General features: G+C 46.6%; 1 protein-coding gene and 1 pseudogene across 1 annotated transcript; one reads left to right on the top strand and one right to left on the bottom strand.

Annotated features, from left to right (window-relative positions):
* LOC106613148 (proton-coupled amino acid transporter 4-like) overlaps positions 1 to 19285 on the top strand; it is a 439980-nt pseudogene that overhangs the window by 191397 nt on the left and 229298 nt on the right.
* Positions 5428 to 7812, bottom strand: LOC123744751 (uncharacterized threonine-rich GPI-anchored glycoprotein PJ4664.02-like). Its single transcript, XM_045724746.1, has one exon. It carries the CDS (start codon positions 7765 to 7767, stop codon positions 6028 to 6030), a length of 1740 nt encoding a protein of 579 aa, XP_045580702.1. The 5' UTR covers positions 7768 to 7812; the 3' UTR covers positions 5428 to 6027.

Raw genomic sequence — 19285 nt, 5'->3', positions numbered from 1 at the left:
ACTGACTGGGTGAATCGTGAACGAGTCGATGAGTCTGTAATGCCCCACAGGAGGTTTTAGGAAAAAGGGACTTGGTATATGCTTTGCACATACAGTAGAAGGGGTTAAAAGTTTTTGTTTGAGCAGTCCATTTTTAATCGCAGCTAAAGAAGAGGAGCAGGGTAGTATATTGATTACTGCACCTCCATAGTTTTTTTTTTTTGGAATCGAAATGATCGTGTTCATAAAAAAATTCATGACTGTGCCTGGATCACAAAAAGCATAGCATGCAAATTATAATTGCGCTATAAAACGGTCATAGAAAAGGCTTTGTTGTGTCGGTAGTAATGTCAGGAAGAAGAGCGTTTTCCTCCCACACTCCAAGCTTTACTCTGTAGGAGGTCAGCAAAAACCTAACTGGGGATTTTAGTGTGTCAGCATGTTTTTCCCCCAGTATAATGTATTCATAGAACTTCACTATCATGCAAAATTTTACGGCAATGCAAAAGTCCACAATCTTGCCCACGAAACAATCCATGTAAATTGCCCACAAATTGTATAGGAACTCTGTGTATTGGCATTGTTTGAAATCCTTTGTGTGAAACATGGATTGTCTCGGTCCAATTTTCTCTTCAGTCTTCAGAATATGAAGAAACTCCAGGCTCTTCTTGTTAGCATGTGATTAGCTAACGTTCCATAACTATAGTGTATCGTCTCTGTAGACCATGTTGTTTTACTCTTCAGTAAAGGCATGGTTTGTAGAGCAAGTCTCGCTGTGTTTGAATACCCACTGCCAAATTGTAATCTCTCAGCGAAACTTTTTCTGTTTTCTCAGAAGCAATAACAAACCAAACAAACGTATTTTATAGAAATACGCACACATAGAAACAATCTGTCGAAGGACACACATATACTCACACACACATATGCTCACCCATAAGCACACACATCTTTAAAATAGCTTAAATGCCAAGGACTTCATTTAAATCCAGCTGTAACCAGATCAGGAGCCATTTCAATATGCACATATTTAATTGACAGACCAATCAGATCCTCTGGAATCGAATGTCAGCCTGAGCCTCATATTAAGAGTCGTATAGAATTTGCGTTTCAGTCATCACCTTAGGAGTAAATATCAGTTGACTTTTCATAGCCAAGCATTCAGAGGTCGAGACAGCAGGTGCGGCACAGAGAGAAAACTGACTGCCTTCTGAATGTCATTATTACTTGCAATTGAAACATTTTATTAAAAAAGCTACTTCTGTGCAAATGTTCTTGATCAGTACAATGAAATAAGTCCCAAATCAAAGGGGAGAAATGGTCATCTCTAGACCCATGAAATCAGCCAAAACATGCTCAATAACTCAATGCATTCACACACTCCTATTAAATATGCATTCACACACTACTATTAAATATGTATTCACCTGTATTGTGGACAAGTTTATCAATAGATATTTACCAATCAAATACACTTTGCTGTGGTAACTGTTGGTATTGTTTTGGTATTGAGTGTGTGTGTGTGTGTGTGTGTGTGTGTGTGTGTGTGTGTGTGTGTGTGTGTGTGTGTGTGTGTGTGTGTGTGAGTCAGTGTAATTCTGGGCTCTGTCCTTAATAGATCCTGATGTGTGTGAGGAGAAGAATCTCAGAGATAATCTCTGTTATCATCATTCTACATTGTTCCCACTTGAGTCTTGTCAGCCGTTAGTGTCATTCAGGAGTCACCAATAGCCCCAAAACATGAGTTATACAGTACAGACATAAATATCCTGTTCTGTTAATCCCACCTGCTTGACTCTGGAGAAGCCATCTAGCTTACTAGTGGACTGTTGAGTTAACCCTAACCTACTACTAGACTGTTGAGTTAACCCTAACCTACTACTAGACTGTTGAGTTAACCCTAACCTACTACTAGACTATTGAGTTAACCCTAACCTACTAGTAGACGTTGTTAACCCTAATCTACTAGTAGATGGTTGAGTTAACCCTAACCTACTAGTGGACGGTTGAGTTAACCCTAACCTACTAGTGGATGGTTGAGTTAACCCTAACCTAGTAGTGGACTGTTGGGTTAACCCTAACCTACTAGTGGACGGTTGAGTTAACCCTAACCTACTAGTGGATGGTTGAGTTAACCCTAACCTACTAGTGGATGGTTGAGTTAACCCTAACCTACTAGAGGATGGTTGAGTTAACCCTAACCTACTCTTGGATGGTTGAGTTAACCCTAACCTAGTAGTGGACGGTTGAGTTAACCCTAACCTAGTAGTGGACTGTTGAGTTAACCCTAACCTACTAGTGGACGGTTGAGTTAACCCTAACCTACTAGTGGATGGTTGAGTTAACCCTAACCTAGTAGTGGACTGTTGGGTTAACCCTAACCTACTAGTAGACGGTTGAGTTAACCCTAACCTACTAGTGGACGGTTGAGTTAACCCTAACCTACTAGTGGATGGTTGAGTTAACCCTAACCTACTAGTGGATGGTTGAGTTAACCCTAACCTAGTAGTGCGCTGTTGCATTAACCCTAACCTACTAGTGGATGGTTGAGTTAACCCTAACCTACTCATACACCATTGTTAACCCCAATCTAGTAGACGGTTGAGTTAACCAAAAACCTACTAGTAGACGATTGAGTTAACCCTAACCTAGTAGTGGATGGTTGAGTTAACCCTAACCTAGTAGTGGACGGTTGAGTTGACCCTAACCTACTAGTGGACGGTTGAGTTAACCCTAACCTACTAGTGGACGGTTGAGTTAACTCTAACCTACTAGTGGACGGTTGAGTTAACTCTAACCTACTAGTGGATGGTTGAGTTAACCCTAACCTAGTAGTGGACGGTTGACTTTTAGAGGGAAATGGGTTCAATCTGGAATAGGATCACAGGCATGCAACATTCATTAGAGTGCCCTCCAGTGTGTATAGTTCAGTTCAGTCAGCTGTGTCAGACCGGCCCACTCTGACACCCCACCTCACCACCACTCCTCTCTATATCCTGTGTCATTTAGCTTGATAAATCAATATGGAAGACCAGGATCAAGGCCCTTAACAAGCCTGCTCTAAGTTGAGGTCGATTTAAATTATACTAAGCTCATCATGCCTGTGGGGATCTGCCTCGAAGCTAGACTTTTATATGAGACTATCACCCTCCAAACACACACACACACACACACACACACACACACACACACACACACACACACACACACACACACACACACACACACACACACACACACACACACACACACACACACACACACACACACACACACACACACACAAAATTGACAGTTTGAGGTTGAAAGCAAAGAGAGTGGCTTCCTAATGAGAAAGGGTACATAGAGTATGACACATACCTGTGTGTGGATGACCTCAGCCTCAACCCATAGCGACATGCTGATTCATAGGCCATCATTAAAGCCATCTTTGACTTGTTTGAAATAGAGTGAAAGACATGTAAAACAAGTAGAGAGGTTGGGTTCAGTCCAATAGTCCTGATGGATATCCTCTGTGGTTGAGGGTACTATTCCAGCTGATGTCTGTTGTTGAAGGTTGACAGGGTGGTTAGATTGAAAACTCTCTTGGCACCTTCCCAACACCTGAACCTGACACAGCTGGTAATCACTCAACCAAACAACTACAACAACAAAACAACAATAACAAAACCCAAACTTTACAGCAATATGGAAAAATAGCTCCAAAATAGCATACCGGGCCAGACTTGGACCAAGCACCGCCTCAGTAGTCTGTTCCCTGTATTATTTAGCCTAACGTTTAGAAATGGAGTGTTCCTCCGTGTCAGAGTGTTTCTCTTTGATAGAGGTGTGTTTATCTTCATGTCCACGCCTCAGGGGAACCATTTTCCTCCAAATTGAGACTTTCTGCTCCTGCCTCCACTTCAGTCTAAATGCACTTTGCCAAGGAGGTGTGTGTGTGTGTTAGAAACAATATGGGTAATGTGCCATTTATCTAGTAGGGGGAAACGATGAAGGGTTTGGGAAGGGATGACCTCAGATAGATACAGAACACTGCAGGTAAATATCACGTCTCGTTGTGCGTGTGTGCGCATGTGTTTCATGTTTTTAATGTCACATGCACAACTACAGTGAAATTCCTTTCTTGCAAACTCAAAACCCAACAAAGCAAACCTAAATAAGATCAGGACTAGTCACATAATAAGTTGTATGTGCAATAATAGTGTTTAACATGATTTCTCTGTACTCCACACATACAAGTATCTGTGTGGTCCCTCAGTCGAGCAGTGCATTTCAAACAGTTTCAACCACAAAGACCTGGGAGTTTTCCCAATGAGGGGAAGGGCACCTATTGGTAGATTGGTAAAAACAAATATTGAATATCCCTTTGATCATGGCGAAGTTATTGATTATACTTCAGATGGTGTATCAATATACCCTGTCACTACAAAGATACAGGCATCCTTCCTAACTTAGTTGCCGGAGAGGAAGAAAACCACTCAGGGATTTCACCATGAGGCCAACGGTCACTTTAAAACAGTTAGAGTTTAATGGCTGTGATAGTAGAAACCTGAGGATGGATCAACAACATTGTAGTTACTTTACAATACTAACCTAAATGATAGAGTGAAAAGAAGGAAGCCTGTACAGAATAAAAATATTCCAAAACATGCATCCTGTTTACAACAAGGCACTAAAGTGATACTGCAAAAAAATGTGGCAAAGCAGTTACCTTTTTGTCCTGATTACAAAGTGTTATGTTTGGGGCAAATCCAATAAAACACGACTGAGTACAACTCTCCAAATTATCAAGCATAGTGGTGGCTGCATCATGTTATGGGTATGCTTGTAATCGTTAAGGACTGAAGTTGCTTACCAAGAAGGCAGTGAATGTTCCTGAGTGGCCGAGTTAATTTTGACTTAAATCTACTTGAACATCTATGGCAAGACCTGAAAATGGTGGTCTAGCAATGATCCACAACCAATTTGACACTTGAAGAATTTTGAAAAGAATAATGGGCAAATGTTGCACAATCCAAGGGAAAGCTCTTAGACTTACCCAGAAAGACTCACAGCTTTAAACGTTGACAAAGGTGCTTCTACAAAATATTTACTCAGGGGTGTGAATACTTAAGTAAATGAAAGATTTCGGTATTTAATTTTCAATTAACTTGCTAATATTCTTTTTACTTTGTCATTATGTCATTAAATTTTGACTTTGTCATTATGGGGTGTCGTATGTATATGGGCGGCAGGTAGCCTAGTGGTTAGAGCATTGGACTTGTGACCGAAAGGTTGCAAGATCGAATCCCCGAGCTAACAAGGTAAAATTGCTCTGAACAAGGCAGTTAACCCACTGTTCCTAGGCCATCATTGAAAATAAGAATTTGCTCTCACCTAGTTAAATGAAGGTATAAAAAAATATGGGTGAGGAAAATAAATGTATTTAATCAATTTTGAATTCAGGCTGTAACACAACAAAATGTGGAATAAGTCAAGGGGTGTGAATACTTTCTGAAGGCACTGTTAATATATAATGTGTCCCTACGTTTTATGTCATTGGTGTAACCGCCTTAATTTGTTAGCTTATCACACCCTTTTAGTATGTCATACATGTAAAGTGTACATTGACAATTTGGTGTGTTAAATAATATGTCATTGGTGTCACTGGTTTAGACTGCTAGTTGTAGATCTCACTGGTTTAGACATAGTGCTACTGTAGTTGTAGATGTCACTGGTGTTGACATAGTGCTAGTTGTAGATGTCACTGGTGTTGACATAGTGCTAGTTGTAGATGTCACTGGTGTTGACATAGTGCTAGTTGTAGATGTCAATGATGTTGACATACTGTAGTGCTAGTTGTAGATCTCACTGGTTTAGACAGTGCTACTGTAGTTGTAGATGTCACTGGTGTTGACATAGTGCTAGTTGTAGATGTCACTGGTGTTGACATAGTGCTAGTTGTAGATGTCACTGGTGTTGACATAGTGCTAGTTGAAGATGTAACTGGTGTTGACATAGTGCTAGTTGTAGATGTCACTGGTGTTGACATAGTGCTAGTTGTAGATGTCAATGATGTTGACATACTGTAGTGCTAGTTGTAGATCTCACTGGTTTAGACAGTGCTGCTGTAGTTGTAGATGTCACTGGTGTTGACATAGTGCTAGTTGAAGATGTAACTGGTGTTGACATAGTGCTAGTTGAAGATGTAACTGGTGTTGACATAGTACTAGTTGAAGATATAACTGGTGTTGACATAGTACTAGTTGAAGATGTAACTGGTGTTGACATAGTGCTAGTTGAAGATGTAACTGGTGTTGACATAGTACTAGTTGAAGATATAACTGGTGTTGACATAGTACTAGTTGAAGATGTAACTGGTGTTGACATAGTGCTAGTTGAAGATGTAACTGGTGTTGACATAGTACTAGTTGAAGATGTAACTGGTGTTGACATAGTGCTAGTTGAAGATGTAACTGGTGTTGACATAGTGCTAGTTGAAGATGTAACTGGTGTTGACATAGTGCTAGTTGAAGATGTAACTGGTGTTGACATAGTGCTAGTTGAAGATGTAACTGGTGTTGACATAGTGCTAGTTGAAGATGTAACTGGTGTTGACATAGTACTAGTTGAAGATGTAACTGGTGTTGACATAGTGCTAGTTGAAGATGTAACTGGTGTTGACATAGTGCTAATTGAAGATGTAACTGGTGTTGACATAGTACTAGTTGAAGATGTTACTGGTGTTGACATAGTACTAGTTGAAGATGGAACTGGTGTTGACATAGTACTAGTTGAAGATGTTACTGGTGTTGACATAGTACTAGTCGAAGATGGAACTGGTGTTGACATAGTACTAGTTGAAGATGTTACTGGTGTTGACATAGTACTAGTCGAAGATGGAACTGGTGTTGACATAGTACTAGTTGAAGATGGAACTGGTGTTGACATAGTACTAGTTGTAGATGTAACTGGTGTTGACATAGTACTAGTTGTAGATGTAACTGGTGTTGACATAGTACTAGTTGAAGATGTAACTGGTGTTGACATAGTACTAGTTGAAGATGTAACTGGTGTTGACATAGTGCTAGTTGAAGATGTAACTGGTGTTGACATAGTACTAGTTGAAGATATAACTGGTGTTGACATAGTACTAGTTGAAGATGTCACTGGTGTTGACATAGTGCTAGTTGAAGATGTAACTGGTGTTGACATAGTACTAGTTGAAGATGTTACTGGTGTTGACATAGTACTAGTTGAAGATGTAACTGGTGTTGACATAGTACTAGTTGAAGATGTAACTGGTGTTGACATAGTATTAGTTGAAGATGTTACTGGTGTTGACATAGTATTAGTTGAAGATGTAACTGGTGTTGACATAGTGCTAGTTGAAGATGTAACTGGTGTTGACATAGTACTAGTTGAAGATATAACTGGTGTTGACATAGTACTAGTTGAAGATGTAACTGGTGTTGACATAGTGCTAGTTGAAGATGTAACTGGTGTTGACATAGTGCTAGTTGAAGATGTTACTGGTGTTGACATAGTATTAGTTGAAGATGTAACTGGTGTTGACATAGTGCTAATTGAAGATGTAACTGGTGTTGACATAGTACTAGTTGAAGATGTAACTGGTGTTGACATAGTGCTAGTTGAAGATGTAACTGGTGTTGACATAGTGCTAATTGAAGATGTAACTGGTGTTGACATAGTGTTAATTGAAGATGTAACTGGTGTTGACATAGTGCTAGTTGAAGATGTAACTGTCGTTGACATAATACTAGTTGAAGATGTAACTGGTTTTGACATAGTGCTAGTTGTAGATACAGTCCATTTGGAAAGTATTCAGACCCCTTGACTTTTTCCACATTTTGTTGTTACAGCCTTATTCTAAAATGGGTTAAGTAAAGAAAATAATCCTCATCAGTCTACACACAATACCTCATAATGACAAAGGGAAAACAGGTTTTTAGAAATTTTAGCAAATGTATTAAAAATAAAAAACAGATACCGTAATTTCCGGACTATAAGCCGCTACTTTTTTCCCACGCTTTGAACCTCGCGGCTTAAACAATGACGCGGCTAATATATGGATTTTTCCTGCTTTCAAAACACATTCTGTGACGTGCTTTTTGGCAGCATGAAGCTTTAATTAGACCAATGAATTTGCCGAACGGGTTAAGGTCAAACATCTTTTTTGTTTACTGTTTAGATTAAATCGAGCGCGCTCAAACTTCCCATCATTCTGATTACGGTAGTCATTTTGTCACCCTCATCATGGCAAAGACACGGAGAAATGCATATGATGCAGCTTTCAAGTTGAAGGCGATTGATCTGGCTGTTGGAAAAGGAAATAGAGCTGCTGCATGGGAGCTTGGTCTGGAGCAATGACTTTCTTGGTAGGCTACTGTTTACTGCAAATTTTAAATTTTTTGTTACAAGCTGTGTTTCGTTAAAGCCTATTTATTTTTGTTACAAGCCGTGTTTCGTTAAAGCCTATTTATTTTTGTTACAAGCTGTGTTTCGTTAAAGCCTATTTATTTTTGTTACAAGCCGTGTTTCGTTAAAGCCTATTTATTTTTTGTTACAAGCCGTGTTTCGTTAAAGCCTATTTATTTTTGTTACAAGCCGTGTTTCGTTAAAGCCTATTTATTTTTGTTACAAGCCGTGTTTCGTTAAAGCCTATTTATTTTTTGTTACAAGCCGTGTTTCGTTAAAGCCTATTTATTTTTGTTACAAGCCGTGTTTCGTTAAAGCCTGTGTAAAGTTCATTTGTTTCAATGTACCGGTAGACATGTGCGGCTTATTTATGTTCAAAATAATAATTTTAAAAAAATTCAGTGGGTGCGGCTTATATTCAGGTGCGCTCAATAGTCCGGAAATTATGGTACCTTATTTACATAAGTATTCAGACCCTTTGCTATGATAGTCAAAATTTAGCTCAGGTGCATCCTGTTTGCATTGATCATACTTGAGATGTTTCTTCAACTTGATTGGAGTCCACCTGTGGTACATTCAATTGATTGGACATGATTTGGAAAGACAGACACCTGTCTATATAAGGTCTAGGGATGCACCGATATTGTGTTTTTGGCCGATACTGATATCCGATATTTAACTTGCACCCCCCCCCCCCAAAAAAAACGATACCGATTCTTAACATTTTAACGGCCTTTTAAACATTCTAGTACAGTTAAATAGTTGAAACACATACACTCACACTAACCAAAAATATATTTTGTTGGCATTTTACGTATGTTCCCATTACCAGTAAAACATAATTAAAATCTATTTCTTTCACTTATTTGCTGTGCCGTTTCGTTGTTCATTTGTTCAGTCTCAACCAGGATTTCATTATACATGTCAAGCAGTGAAGTTTCCGCTCTGTCTGTCCGTGGCCCCTCTTCCTCGGTGCGCACTGTCACTGTGTCTGTTTCCATCTTGTCCAGCTGTGTCTGTAACATTTCACGTAAACCCTGTTTCTTGTCTGCATCGAAATAGCGGTCCTTGTACCTAGAATCAAGCATGATGGCGACACAGTAAGGAGGCTCAGAGAGAATGCCGCCAAATCGCTTGTTCACAGCCTCTTGTAGAGTACTTTTTCAAGTTTTAACCCCACGGTCTGAGTCGGCAGTTTTGTTGACCAGGTGTTTCAATGCTATGAGAGGGTATCATGTCTGCTGCAGCCACAGTTGATGAGCTTGTGAGCTTGGATTGTGTTCATGTTTCAAACATGTTCTCAAATGCCATTGAAATGGCAGCAGCGGTATGAGAACTAGCACATTCTTGAGCATGCAATACGGCTTTCCTCAGTACGGAATCCTTTGTCTTGATGACAGCTTAGCACACTCTTGGCATTCTCTCAACCAGCTTCACCTGGAATGCTTTTCCAACAGTCTTGAAGGAGTTCCCACATATGCTGAGCACTTGTTGGCTGCTTTTCCTTCACTCTGCGGTCCAACTCATCCCAAACCACCTCAATTGGTTTGAAGTCAGGTGATTGTGGAGGCCATGACATCTGATGCAGCACTCCATCACTCTCCTTCTTGGTCAAATAGCCCTTACACAGCCTGGAGTTATGTTGGGTCATTGTCCTGCTGAAAAACAAATGATAGTCCCACGAAGCACAAACCAGATGGGATGGCGTATCGCTGAAGAATGCTGTGGTAGCCATGATGGTTATGTTTGCCTTGAATTCTAAATAAATCACCAACAGTGTCACCAGCAAAACACCCCCACACCATCACACCACCTCCTCCATGCTTCACGGTGGGAACCACACATGCGGAGATCATCCGTTCACCTTCTCGGCATCTCACAAAGACACGGCGGTTGGAACCAAAAATCAAACATTTGGACTCATCAGACCAAAGGACAGATTTCCTCCGGTCTAATGACCATTGCTCGTGTTTCTTCTTATTATTGGTGTCTTTTAGTAGTGGTTTCTTTGCAGCAATTCGACCATGAAGGCCGGATTCACGCAGTCGCCTCTGAACAGTTGATGTTGAGATGTGGCTGTTACTTGAACTCTGTGAAGCATTTATTTGGGCTGTAATTTCTGAGGCTGGTAACTCCAATTAACTTATCCTCTGCAGCAGAGGTAACTCTGGGTCTTCCTTTCCTGTGGCGGTCCTCATGAGAGCCAGTTTCATCATAGCGCTTGATGCGTTTGCAGCTGCGCTTGAAGAAACTTTCAAAGTTCTTAACATTTTCCGGATTGACTGACCTTCATGTCTTAAAGTAATGATGGACTGTCGTTTTCTCTTTACTTATTTGAGCTGTTCTTGACATAATATGGACTTGGTCTTTTACCAAATAGGGCTATCCTCTGAATACCACCCCTACCTTGTCATAAGACAACTGATTCACTACAGGTTCGATTCCAGGCTTTATCACAACCGGCTGTTACTGTGAGTCCCATAGGGCGGTGCACAATTGGCCCAGCGTCGTTAGGGTTTGGCTGTGGTAGGCCGTCATTGTAAATAAGAATTTATTCTTAACTGAATTGCCTAGTTAAATAAAAGGTAATAATAAAAACGCATTATAGTAAGAAATTCCACAAATTAAATTTTAACAAGGGACAACTGTTAATTGAAATGCATTCCAGGTGACTAACTCATGAAGCTGGTTGAGAGAATTCCAAGAGTGTGCAAAGCTGTCATCAAGGCAAAGGTTGCCTGCTTTGAAGAATCTCAAATATAAGATATATTTAAATGTATTTATCACTTTTTTGGTTACTACTGGATTGTGTTGACGTCTTCACTATTGTTCTACAATGTAGAAAACAGTACAAATAAAGAAAAACTATGGAATGAGTAGGTGTGTCCAAACTTTTGACTGGTACTGTATATAATGTATGTAATTGGAGAGAAGAGGCCATGAGGATAGATATTACAAGAGCTGTAGAGCTGGAATAGAACAAGACAGGCTGGATCTACACTAGCTGTAATTCCCAAGTTGCTACATGTCCCCTAGTAGTCACGTCTCATCGCTGCCAAATCCAATTACTGCTTGGCCCCGTTCCCCTGTCTCTTCATTGTTTTGTTGGCATTGTCTCTCCCTTGGCCTCCTCTTCTTGTATCCTATCCCTTTTTCCTCTGATCTTGTAGTCTTGTCATTTGACCGAGTCCATCATTTTGTTGACCCTCTTTTTATTTCATTTTTTTCTCCCATTTCTTCTCATTGCTATTCTTGGGTATTCTCCTGGGCCCTTGTCCTCTTCTCTCCCATTCTTTCACTTCCATGTTGTCGTTTGGGCTTTCCCAACTTCCTTGGCTCTTTTGGCCCATCTCTCTCTCACCCACTCTCTCTCTCTCACCCACTCTCTCTCTCACCCACTCTCTCTCTCTCTCTCACCCACTCTCTCTCTCTCTCTCTCTCACCCACTCTCCCTCTCTCACCCACTCTCACCCACTCTCTCTCTCTCACCCACTCTCACCCTCTCTCTCTCTCTCTCTCTCTCTCGCTCTAACTGTCTCTCTCTCTCTCTCTCTCTCGCTCTAACTGTCTCTCTCTCTCTCTCACCCTCTAACTGTCTCTCTCTCTCTCTCTCTCTCACCCTCTCTCTAACTGTCTCTCTCATCCTCTCTCTGTCCATCTCACCCACTCTCCCTGCTCTTCACATGGAGCTAGCTACCACACTTGCCTACTTCCGTGACCACTTCTTTCTCTTTCCCTACCCTCTTCTTCTTTTGTGTAGATGCCTTCCACACACCCTCAATACATTACGTTCTCTTTTCCTGTCACTCCTTCACTCCTTCTCTCCCTCACCTCCTCCTTCTATCCTCTTCCCTCACCCCTCTCTCCCTCTCCTCACCCCGATCTCTCTGGCCTCACCCCATCTTCCCACAGTAACATCACCCGCTCTCCCACAGTGCCACTCACCCCCTCTCTCCCTGCCCTGGTGGAGGTGAACCCAGGCTGTGTGATGAGGGGGGCTGAGGGGGTAACTGTTCAGTGTGATGCGTCAGACAGACGTGCTGTCTGAGACCAGGGTCCAGGGACCAGGCTGAGACCTGGCAGTGCTTCAAACTCACTAGTAATCTAGCCCTTGAGTTATTACCTGCCATCCGACAATCTTAGCCACAGCCTGTACGGCCACAGCACAGCCACAGCCTGTATGGCCACATCACAGCATGTACGGCCAAAGCACAGCATGTACGGCCACAGCACAGCATGTACGGCCACAGCACAGCAGGTACGGCCACAGCACAGCATGTACGGCCACAGCACAGCCTGTACGGCCACAGCACAGCCACAGCCTGTATGGCCACAGCACAGCCTGTACGGCCACAGCACAGCCACAGCCACAGCCTGTACGGCCACAGCACAGCCACAGCATGTACGGTCACAGCACAGCCACAGCCTGTATGGCCACAGCACAGCCACAGCATGTACGGTCACAGCACAGCCACAGCATGTACAGTCACATCACAGCATGTACGGTCACAGCACAGCCACAGCCTGTACGGCCACATCACAGCATGTACGGTCACAGCACAGCCACAGCATGTACGGTCACATCACAGCATGTACGGTCACAGCACAGCCACAGCCTGTATGGCCACAGCACAGCCACAGCCTGTATGGCCACAGCACAGCCACAGCATGTACGGTCACATCACAGCATGTATGGTCACAGCACAGCCACAGCCTGTACGGACACATCACAGCATGTACGGTCACATCACAGCATGTACGGTCACAGCACAGCCACAGAATGTACGGTCACATCACAGCCACAGCATGTACGGTCACATCACAGCCTGTACGGCCACAGCACAGCCACAGAATGTACGGTCACATCACAGCCACAGCATGTACGGTCACATCACAGCCTGTACGGCCACAGCACAGCCACAGCATGTACGGTCACATCACAGCATGTACGGCCACAGCACAGCCACAGCATGTACGGTCACATCACAGCCTGTACGGCCACAGCACAGCCACAGCATGTACGGTCACATCACAGCCACAGCCTGTACGGCCACATCACAGCATGTACGGTCACAGCACAGCCACAGCATGTACGGTCACATCACAGCATGTACGGTCACAGCACAGCCACAGCCTGTATGGCCACAGCACAGCCACAACCTGTATGGCCACAGCACAGCCACAGCATGTACGGTCACATCACAGCATGTATGGTCACAGCACAGCCACAGCCTGTACGGACACATCACAGCATGTACGGTCACATCACAGCATGTACGGTCACAGCACAGCCACAGAATGTACGGTCACATCACAGCCTGTACGGCCACAGCACAGCCACAGCATGTACGGTCACATCACAGCATGTACGGTCACAGCACAGCCACAGCATGTACGGTCACAGCACAGCCACAGCATGTATGGTCACATCACAGCCTGTATGTCCACAGCACAGCCTGTACGGCCACAGCACAGCCACAGCCTGCATGGCCACAGCCTGTATGGTCACATCACAGCCTGTATGGTCACATCACAGCCTGTACGGCCACAGCACAGCCTGTACAGCCACAGCACAGCCTGTACGGCCACAGCATAGCCACAGCCTGTATGGCCACAGCCTGTATGGTCACATCACAGCCTGTACGGCCACAGCACAACCTGTACGGCCACAGCACAGCCTGTACGGCCACAGCACAGCCTGTACGGCCACAGCACAGCCTGTACGGCCACAGCACAGCCTGTACGGCCACAGCACAGCCACAGCCTGTATGGCCACAGCCACAGCATGTACAATCACATCACAGCATGTACGGCCACAGCACAGCCTTTCCGGTCACAGCACAGCCACAGCCTGTACGGTCACAGCACAGCCACAGCCTGTAAGGTCACACCACAGCATGTATGGCCACAGCACAGCCACAGCCTGTACGATCACAGCACAGCCACAGCCTGTATGGCCACAGCCACAGCATGTAAAATCACATCACAGCATGTATGGCCACAGCACAGCCTGTACGGTCACAGCACAGCGACAGCCTGTACGATCACAGCACAGCCACAGCATGTACGGTCACATCACAGCATCTACGGCCACAGCATGTACGGTCACACCACAGCATGTATGGCCACAGCACAGCCACAGCCTGTACCATCACAGCACAGCCACAGCATGTACGGTCACAGCACAGCCACAGCCTGTATGGCCACAGCACAGCCACAGCATGTACGGTCACAGCACAGCCACAGCATGTACAGTCACATCACAGCATGTACGGTCACAGCACAGCCACAGCCTGTACGGCCACATCACAGCATGTACGGTCACAGCACAGCCACAGCATGTACGGTCACATCACAGCATGTACGGTCACAGCACAGCCACAGCCTGTATGGCCACAGCACAGCCACAGCCTGTATGGCCACAGCACAGCCACAGCATGTACGGTCACATCACAGCATGTATGGTCACAGCACAGCCACAGCCTGTACGGACACATCACAGCATGTACGGTCACATCACAGCATGTACGGTCACAGCACAGCCACAGAATGTACGGTCACATCACAGCCACAGCATGTACGGTCACATCACAGCCTGTATGGCCACAGCACAGCCACAGCATGTACGGTCACATCACAGCATGTACGGCCACAGCACAGCCACAGCATGTACGGTCACATCACAGCCTGTACGGCCACAGCACAGCCACAGCATGTACGGTCACATCACAGCCACAGCCTGTACGGCCACATCACAGCATGTACGGTCACAGCACAGCCACAGCATGTACGGTCACATCACAGCATGTACGGTCACAGCACAGCCACAGCCTGTATGGCCACAGCACAGCCACAACCTGTATGGCCACAGCATAGCCACAGCATGTACGGTCACATCACAGCATGTATGGTCACAGCACAGCCACAGCCTGTACGGACACATCACAGCATGTACGGTCACATCACAGCATGTACGGTCACAGCACAGCCACAGAATGTACGGTCACATCACAGCCTGTAAGGCCACAGCACAGCCACAGCATGTACGGTCACATCACAGCATGTACGGTCACAGCACAGCCACAGCATGTACGGTCACATCACAGCCACAGCATGTACGGTCACATCACAGCCTGTACGGCCACAGCACAGCCACAGCATGTACGGTCACATCACAGCATGTACGGCCACAGCACAGCCACAGCATGTACGGTCACATCACAGCCTGTACGGCCACAGCACAGCCACAGCATGTACGGTCACATCACAGCCACAGCCTGTACGGCCACATCACAGCATGTACGGTCACAGCACAGCCACAGCATGTACGGTCACATCACAGCATGTACGGTCACAGCACAGCCACAGCCTGTATGGCCACAGCACAGCCACAACCTGTATGGCCACAGCACAGCCACAGCATGTACGGTCACATCACAGCATGTATGGTCACAGCACAGCCACAGCCTGTACGGACACATCACAGCATGTACGGTCACATCACAGCATGTACGGTCACAGCACAGCCACAGAATGTACGGTCACATCACAGCCTGTAAGGCCACAGCACAGCCACAGCATGTACGGTCACATCACAGCATGTACGGTCACAGCACAGCCACAGCATGTACGGTCACAGCACAGCCACAGCATGTATGGTCACATCACAGCCTGTATGGCCACAGCACAGCCTGTACGGCCACAGCACAGCCACAGCCTGCATGGCCACAGCCTGTATGGTCACATCACAGCCTGTATGGTCACATCACAGCCTGTACGGCCACAGCACAGCCTGTACGGCCACAGCACAGCCTGTACGGCCACAGCATAGCCACAGCCTGTATGGCCACAGCCTGTATGGTCACATCACAGCCTGTATGGTCACATCACAGCCTGTACGGCCACAGCACAACCTGTACGGCCACAGCATAGCCTGTACGGCCACAGCACAGCCTGTACAGCCACAGCACAGCCTGTATGGCCACAGCACAGCCTGTACTGCCACAGCACAGCGACAGCCTGTATGGCCACAGCCACAGCATGTACAATCACATCACAGCATGTACGGCCACAGCACAGCCTTTCCGGTCACAGCACAGCCACAGCCTGTACGGTCACAGCACAGCCACAGCCTGTACGGTCACACCACAGCATGTATGGCCACAGCACAGCCACAGCCTGTACGATCACAGCACAGCCACAGCCTGTATGGCCACAGCCACAGCATGTAAAATCACATCACAGCATGTATGGCCACAGCACAGCCTGTACGGTCACAGCACAGCGACAGCCTGTACGATCACAGCACAGCCACAGCATGTACGGTCACATCACAGCATCTACGGCCACAGCATGTACGGTCACACCACAGCATGTATGGCCACAGCACAGCCACAGCCTGTACGATCACAGCACAGCCACAGCATGTACGGTCACAGCACAGCCACAGCCTGTATGGCCACAGCACAGCCACAGCATGTACGGTCACAGCACAGCCACAGCATGTACAGTCACATCACAGCATGTATGGTCACAGCACAGCCACAGCCTGTACGGCCACATCACAGCATGTACGGTCACAGCACAGCCACAGCATGTACGGTCACATCACAGCATGTACGGTCACAGCACAGCCACAGCCTGTATGGCCACAGCACAGCCACAGCATGTACGGTCACATCACAGCATGTATGGTCACAGCACAGCCACAGCCTGTACGGACACATCACAGCATGTACGGTCACATCACAGCATGTACGGTCACAGCACAGCCACAGAATGTACGGTCACATCACAGCCACAGCATGTACGGTCACATCACAGCCTGTACGGACACAGCACAGCCACAGCATGTACGGTCACATCACAGCATGTACGGCCACAGCACAGCCACAGCATGTACGGTCACATCACAGCCTGTACGGCCACAGCACAGCCACAGCATGTACGGTCACATCACAGCCACAGCCTGTACGGCCACATCACAGCATGTACGGTAACAGCACAGCCACAGCATGTACGGTCACATCACAGCATGTACGGTCACAGCACAGCCACAGCCTGTATGGCCACAGCACAGCCACAACCTGTATGGCCACAGCACAGCCACAGCATGTACGGTCACATCACAGCATGTATGGTCACAGCACAGCCACAGCCTGTACGGACACATCACTGCATGTACGGTCACATCACAGCATGTACGGTCACAGCACAGCCACAGAATGTACGGTCACATCACAGCCTGTACGGCCACAGCACAGCCACAGCATGTACGGTCACATCACAGCATGTACGGTCACAGCACAGCCACAGCATGTACGGTCACAGCACAGCCACAGCATGTATGGTCACATCACAGCCTGTATGGCCACAGCACAGCCTGTACGGCCACAGCACAGCCACAGCCTGCATGGCCACAGCCTGTATGGTCACATCACAGCCTGTATGGTCACATCACAGTCTGTACGGCCACAGCACAGCCTGTACGGCCACAGCACAGCCTGTACGGCCACAGCATAGCCACAGCCTGTATGGCCACAGCCTGTATGGTCACATCACAGCCTGTACGGCCACAGCACAACCTGTACGGCCACAGCACAACCTGTACGGCCACAGCACAGCCTGTACGGCCACAGCACAGCCTGTACGGCCACAGCACAGCCTGTACAGCCACAGCACAGCCTGTACGGCCACAGCACAGCCTGTACGGCCACAGCACAGCCACAGCCTGTATGGCCACAGCCACAGCATGTACAATCACATCACAGCATGTACGGCCACAGCACAGCCTTTCCGGTCACAGCACAGCCACAGCCTGTACGGTCACAGCACAGCCACAGCCTGTACGGTCACACCACAGCATGTATGGCCACAGCACAGCCACAGCCTGTACGATCACAGCACAGCCACAGCCTGTATGGCCACAGCCACAGCATGTAAAATCACATCACAGCATGTATGGCCACAGCACAGCCTGTACGGTCACAGCACAGCGACAGCCTGTACGATCACAGCACAGCCACAGCATGTACGGTCACATCACAGCATCTACGGCCACAGCATGTACGGTCACACCACAGCATGTATGGCCACAGCACAGCCACAGCCTGTACGATCACAGCACAGCCACAGCATGTACGGTCACAGCACAGCCACAGCCTGTATGGCCACAGCACAGCCACAGCATGTACGGTCACAGCACAACCACAGCATGTACAGTCACATCACAGCATGTATGGTCACAGCACAGCCACAGCCTGTACGGCCACATCACAGCATGTACGGTCACAGCACAGCCACAGCATGTACGGTCACATCACAGCATGTACGGTCACAGCACAGCCACAGCCTGTATGGCCACAGCACAGCCACAGCCTGTATGGCCACAGCACAGCCACAGCATGTACGGTCACATCACAGCATGTATGGTCACAGCACAGCCACAGCCTGTACGGACACATCACAGCATGTACGGTCACATCACAGCATGTACGGTCACAGCACAGCCACAGAATGTACGGTCACATCACAGCCACAGCATGTACGGTCACATCACAGCCTGTACGGCCACAGCACAGCCACAGCATGTACGGTCACATCACAGCATGTACGGCCACAGCACAGCCACAGCATGTACGGTCACATCACAGCCTGTACGGCCACAGCACAGCCACAGCATGTACGGTCACATCACAGCCACAGCCTGTACGGCCACATCACAGCATGTACGGTCACAGCACAGCCACAGCATGTACGGTCACATCACAGCATGTACGGTCACAGCACAGCCACAGCCTGTATGGCCACAGCACAGCCACAACCTGTATGGCCACAGCACAGCCACAGCATGTACGGTCACATCACAGCATGTATGGTCACAGCACAG

The sequence above is a fragment of the Salmo salar genome, chromosome ssa09 (assembly GCF_905237065.1).
Source record: "Salmo salar chromosome ssa09, Ssal_v3.1, whole genome shotgun sequence".
Classification (NCBI taxonomy): Eukaryota; Metazoa; Chordata; class Actinopteri; order Salmoniformes; family Salmonidae; genus Salmo; species Salmo salar.
This window is presented reverse-complemented; position numbering and strand designations above follow the sequence as displayed.

Coding starts and splice junctions, on each gene's coding strand:
- LOC123744751 (XM_045724746.1), bottom strand. CDS start 7,767: ATGTCAAAACCAGTTACATCTTCAACTAGTATTATGTCAACGACAGTT.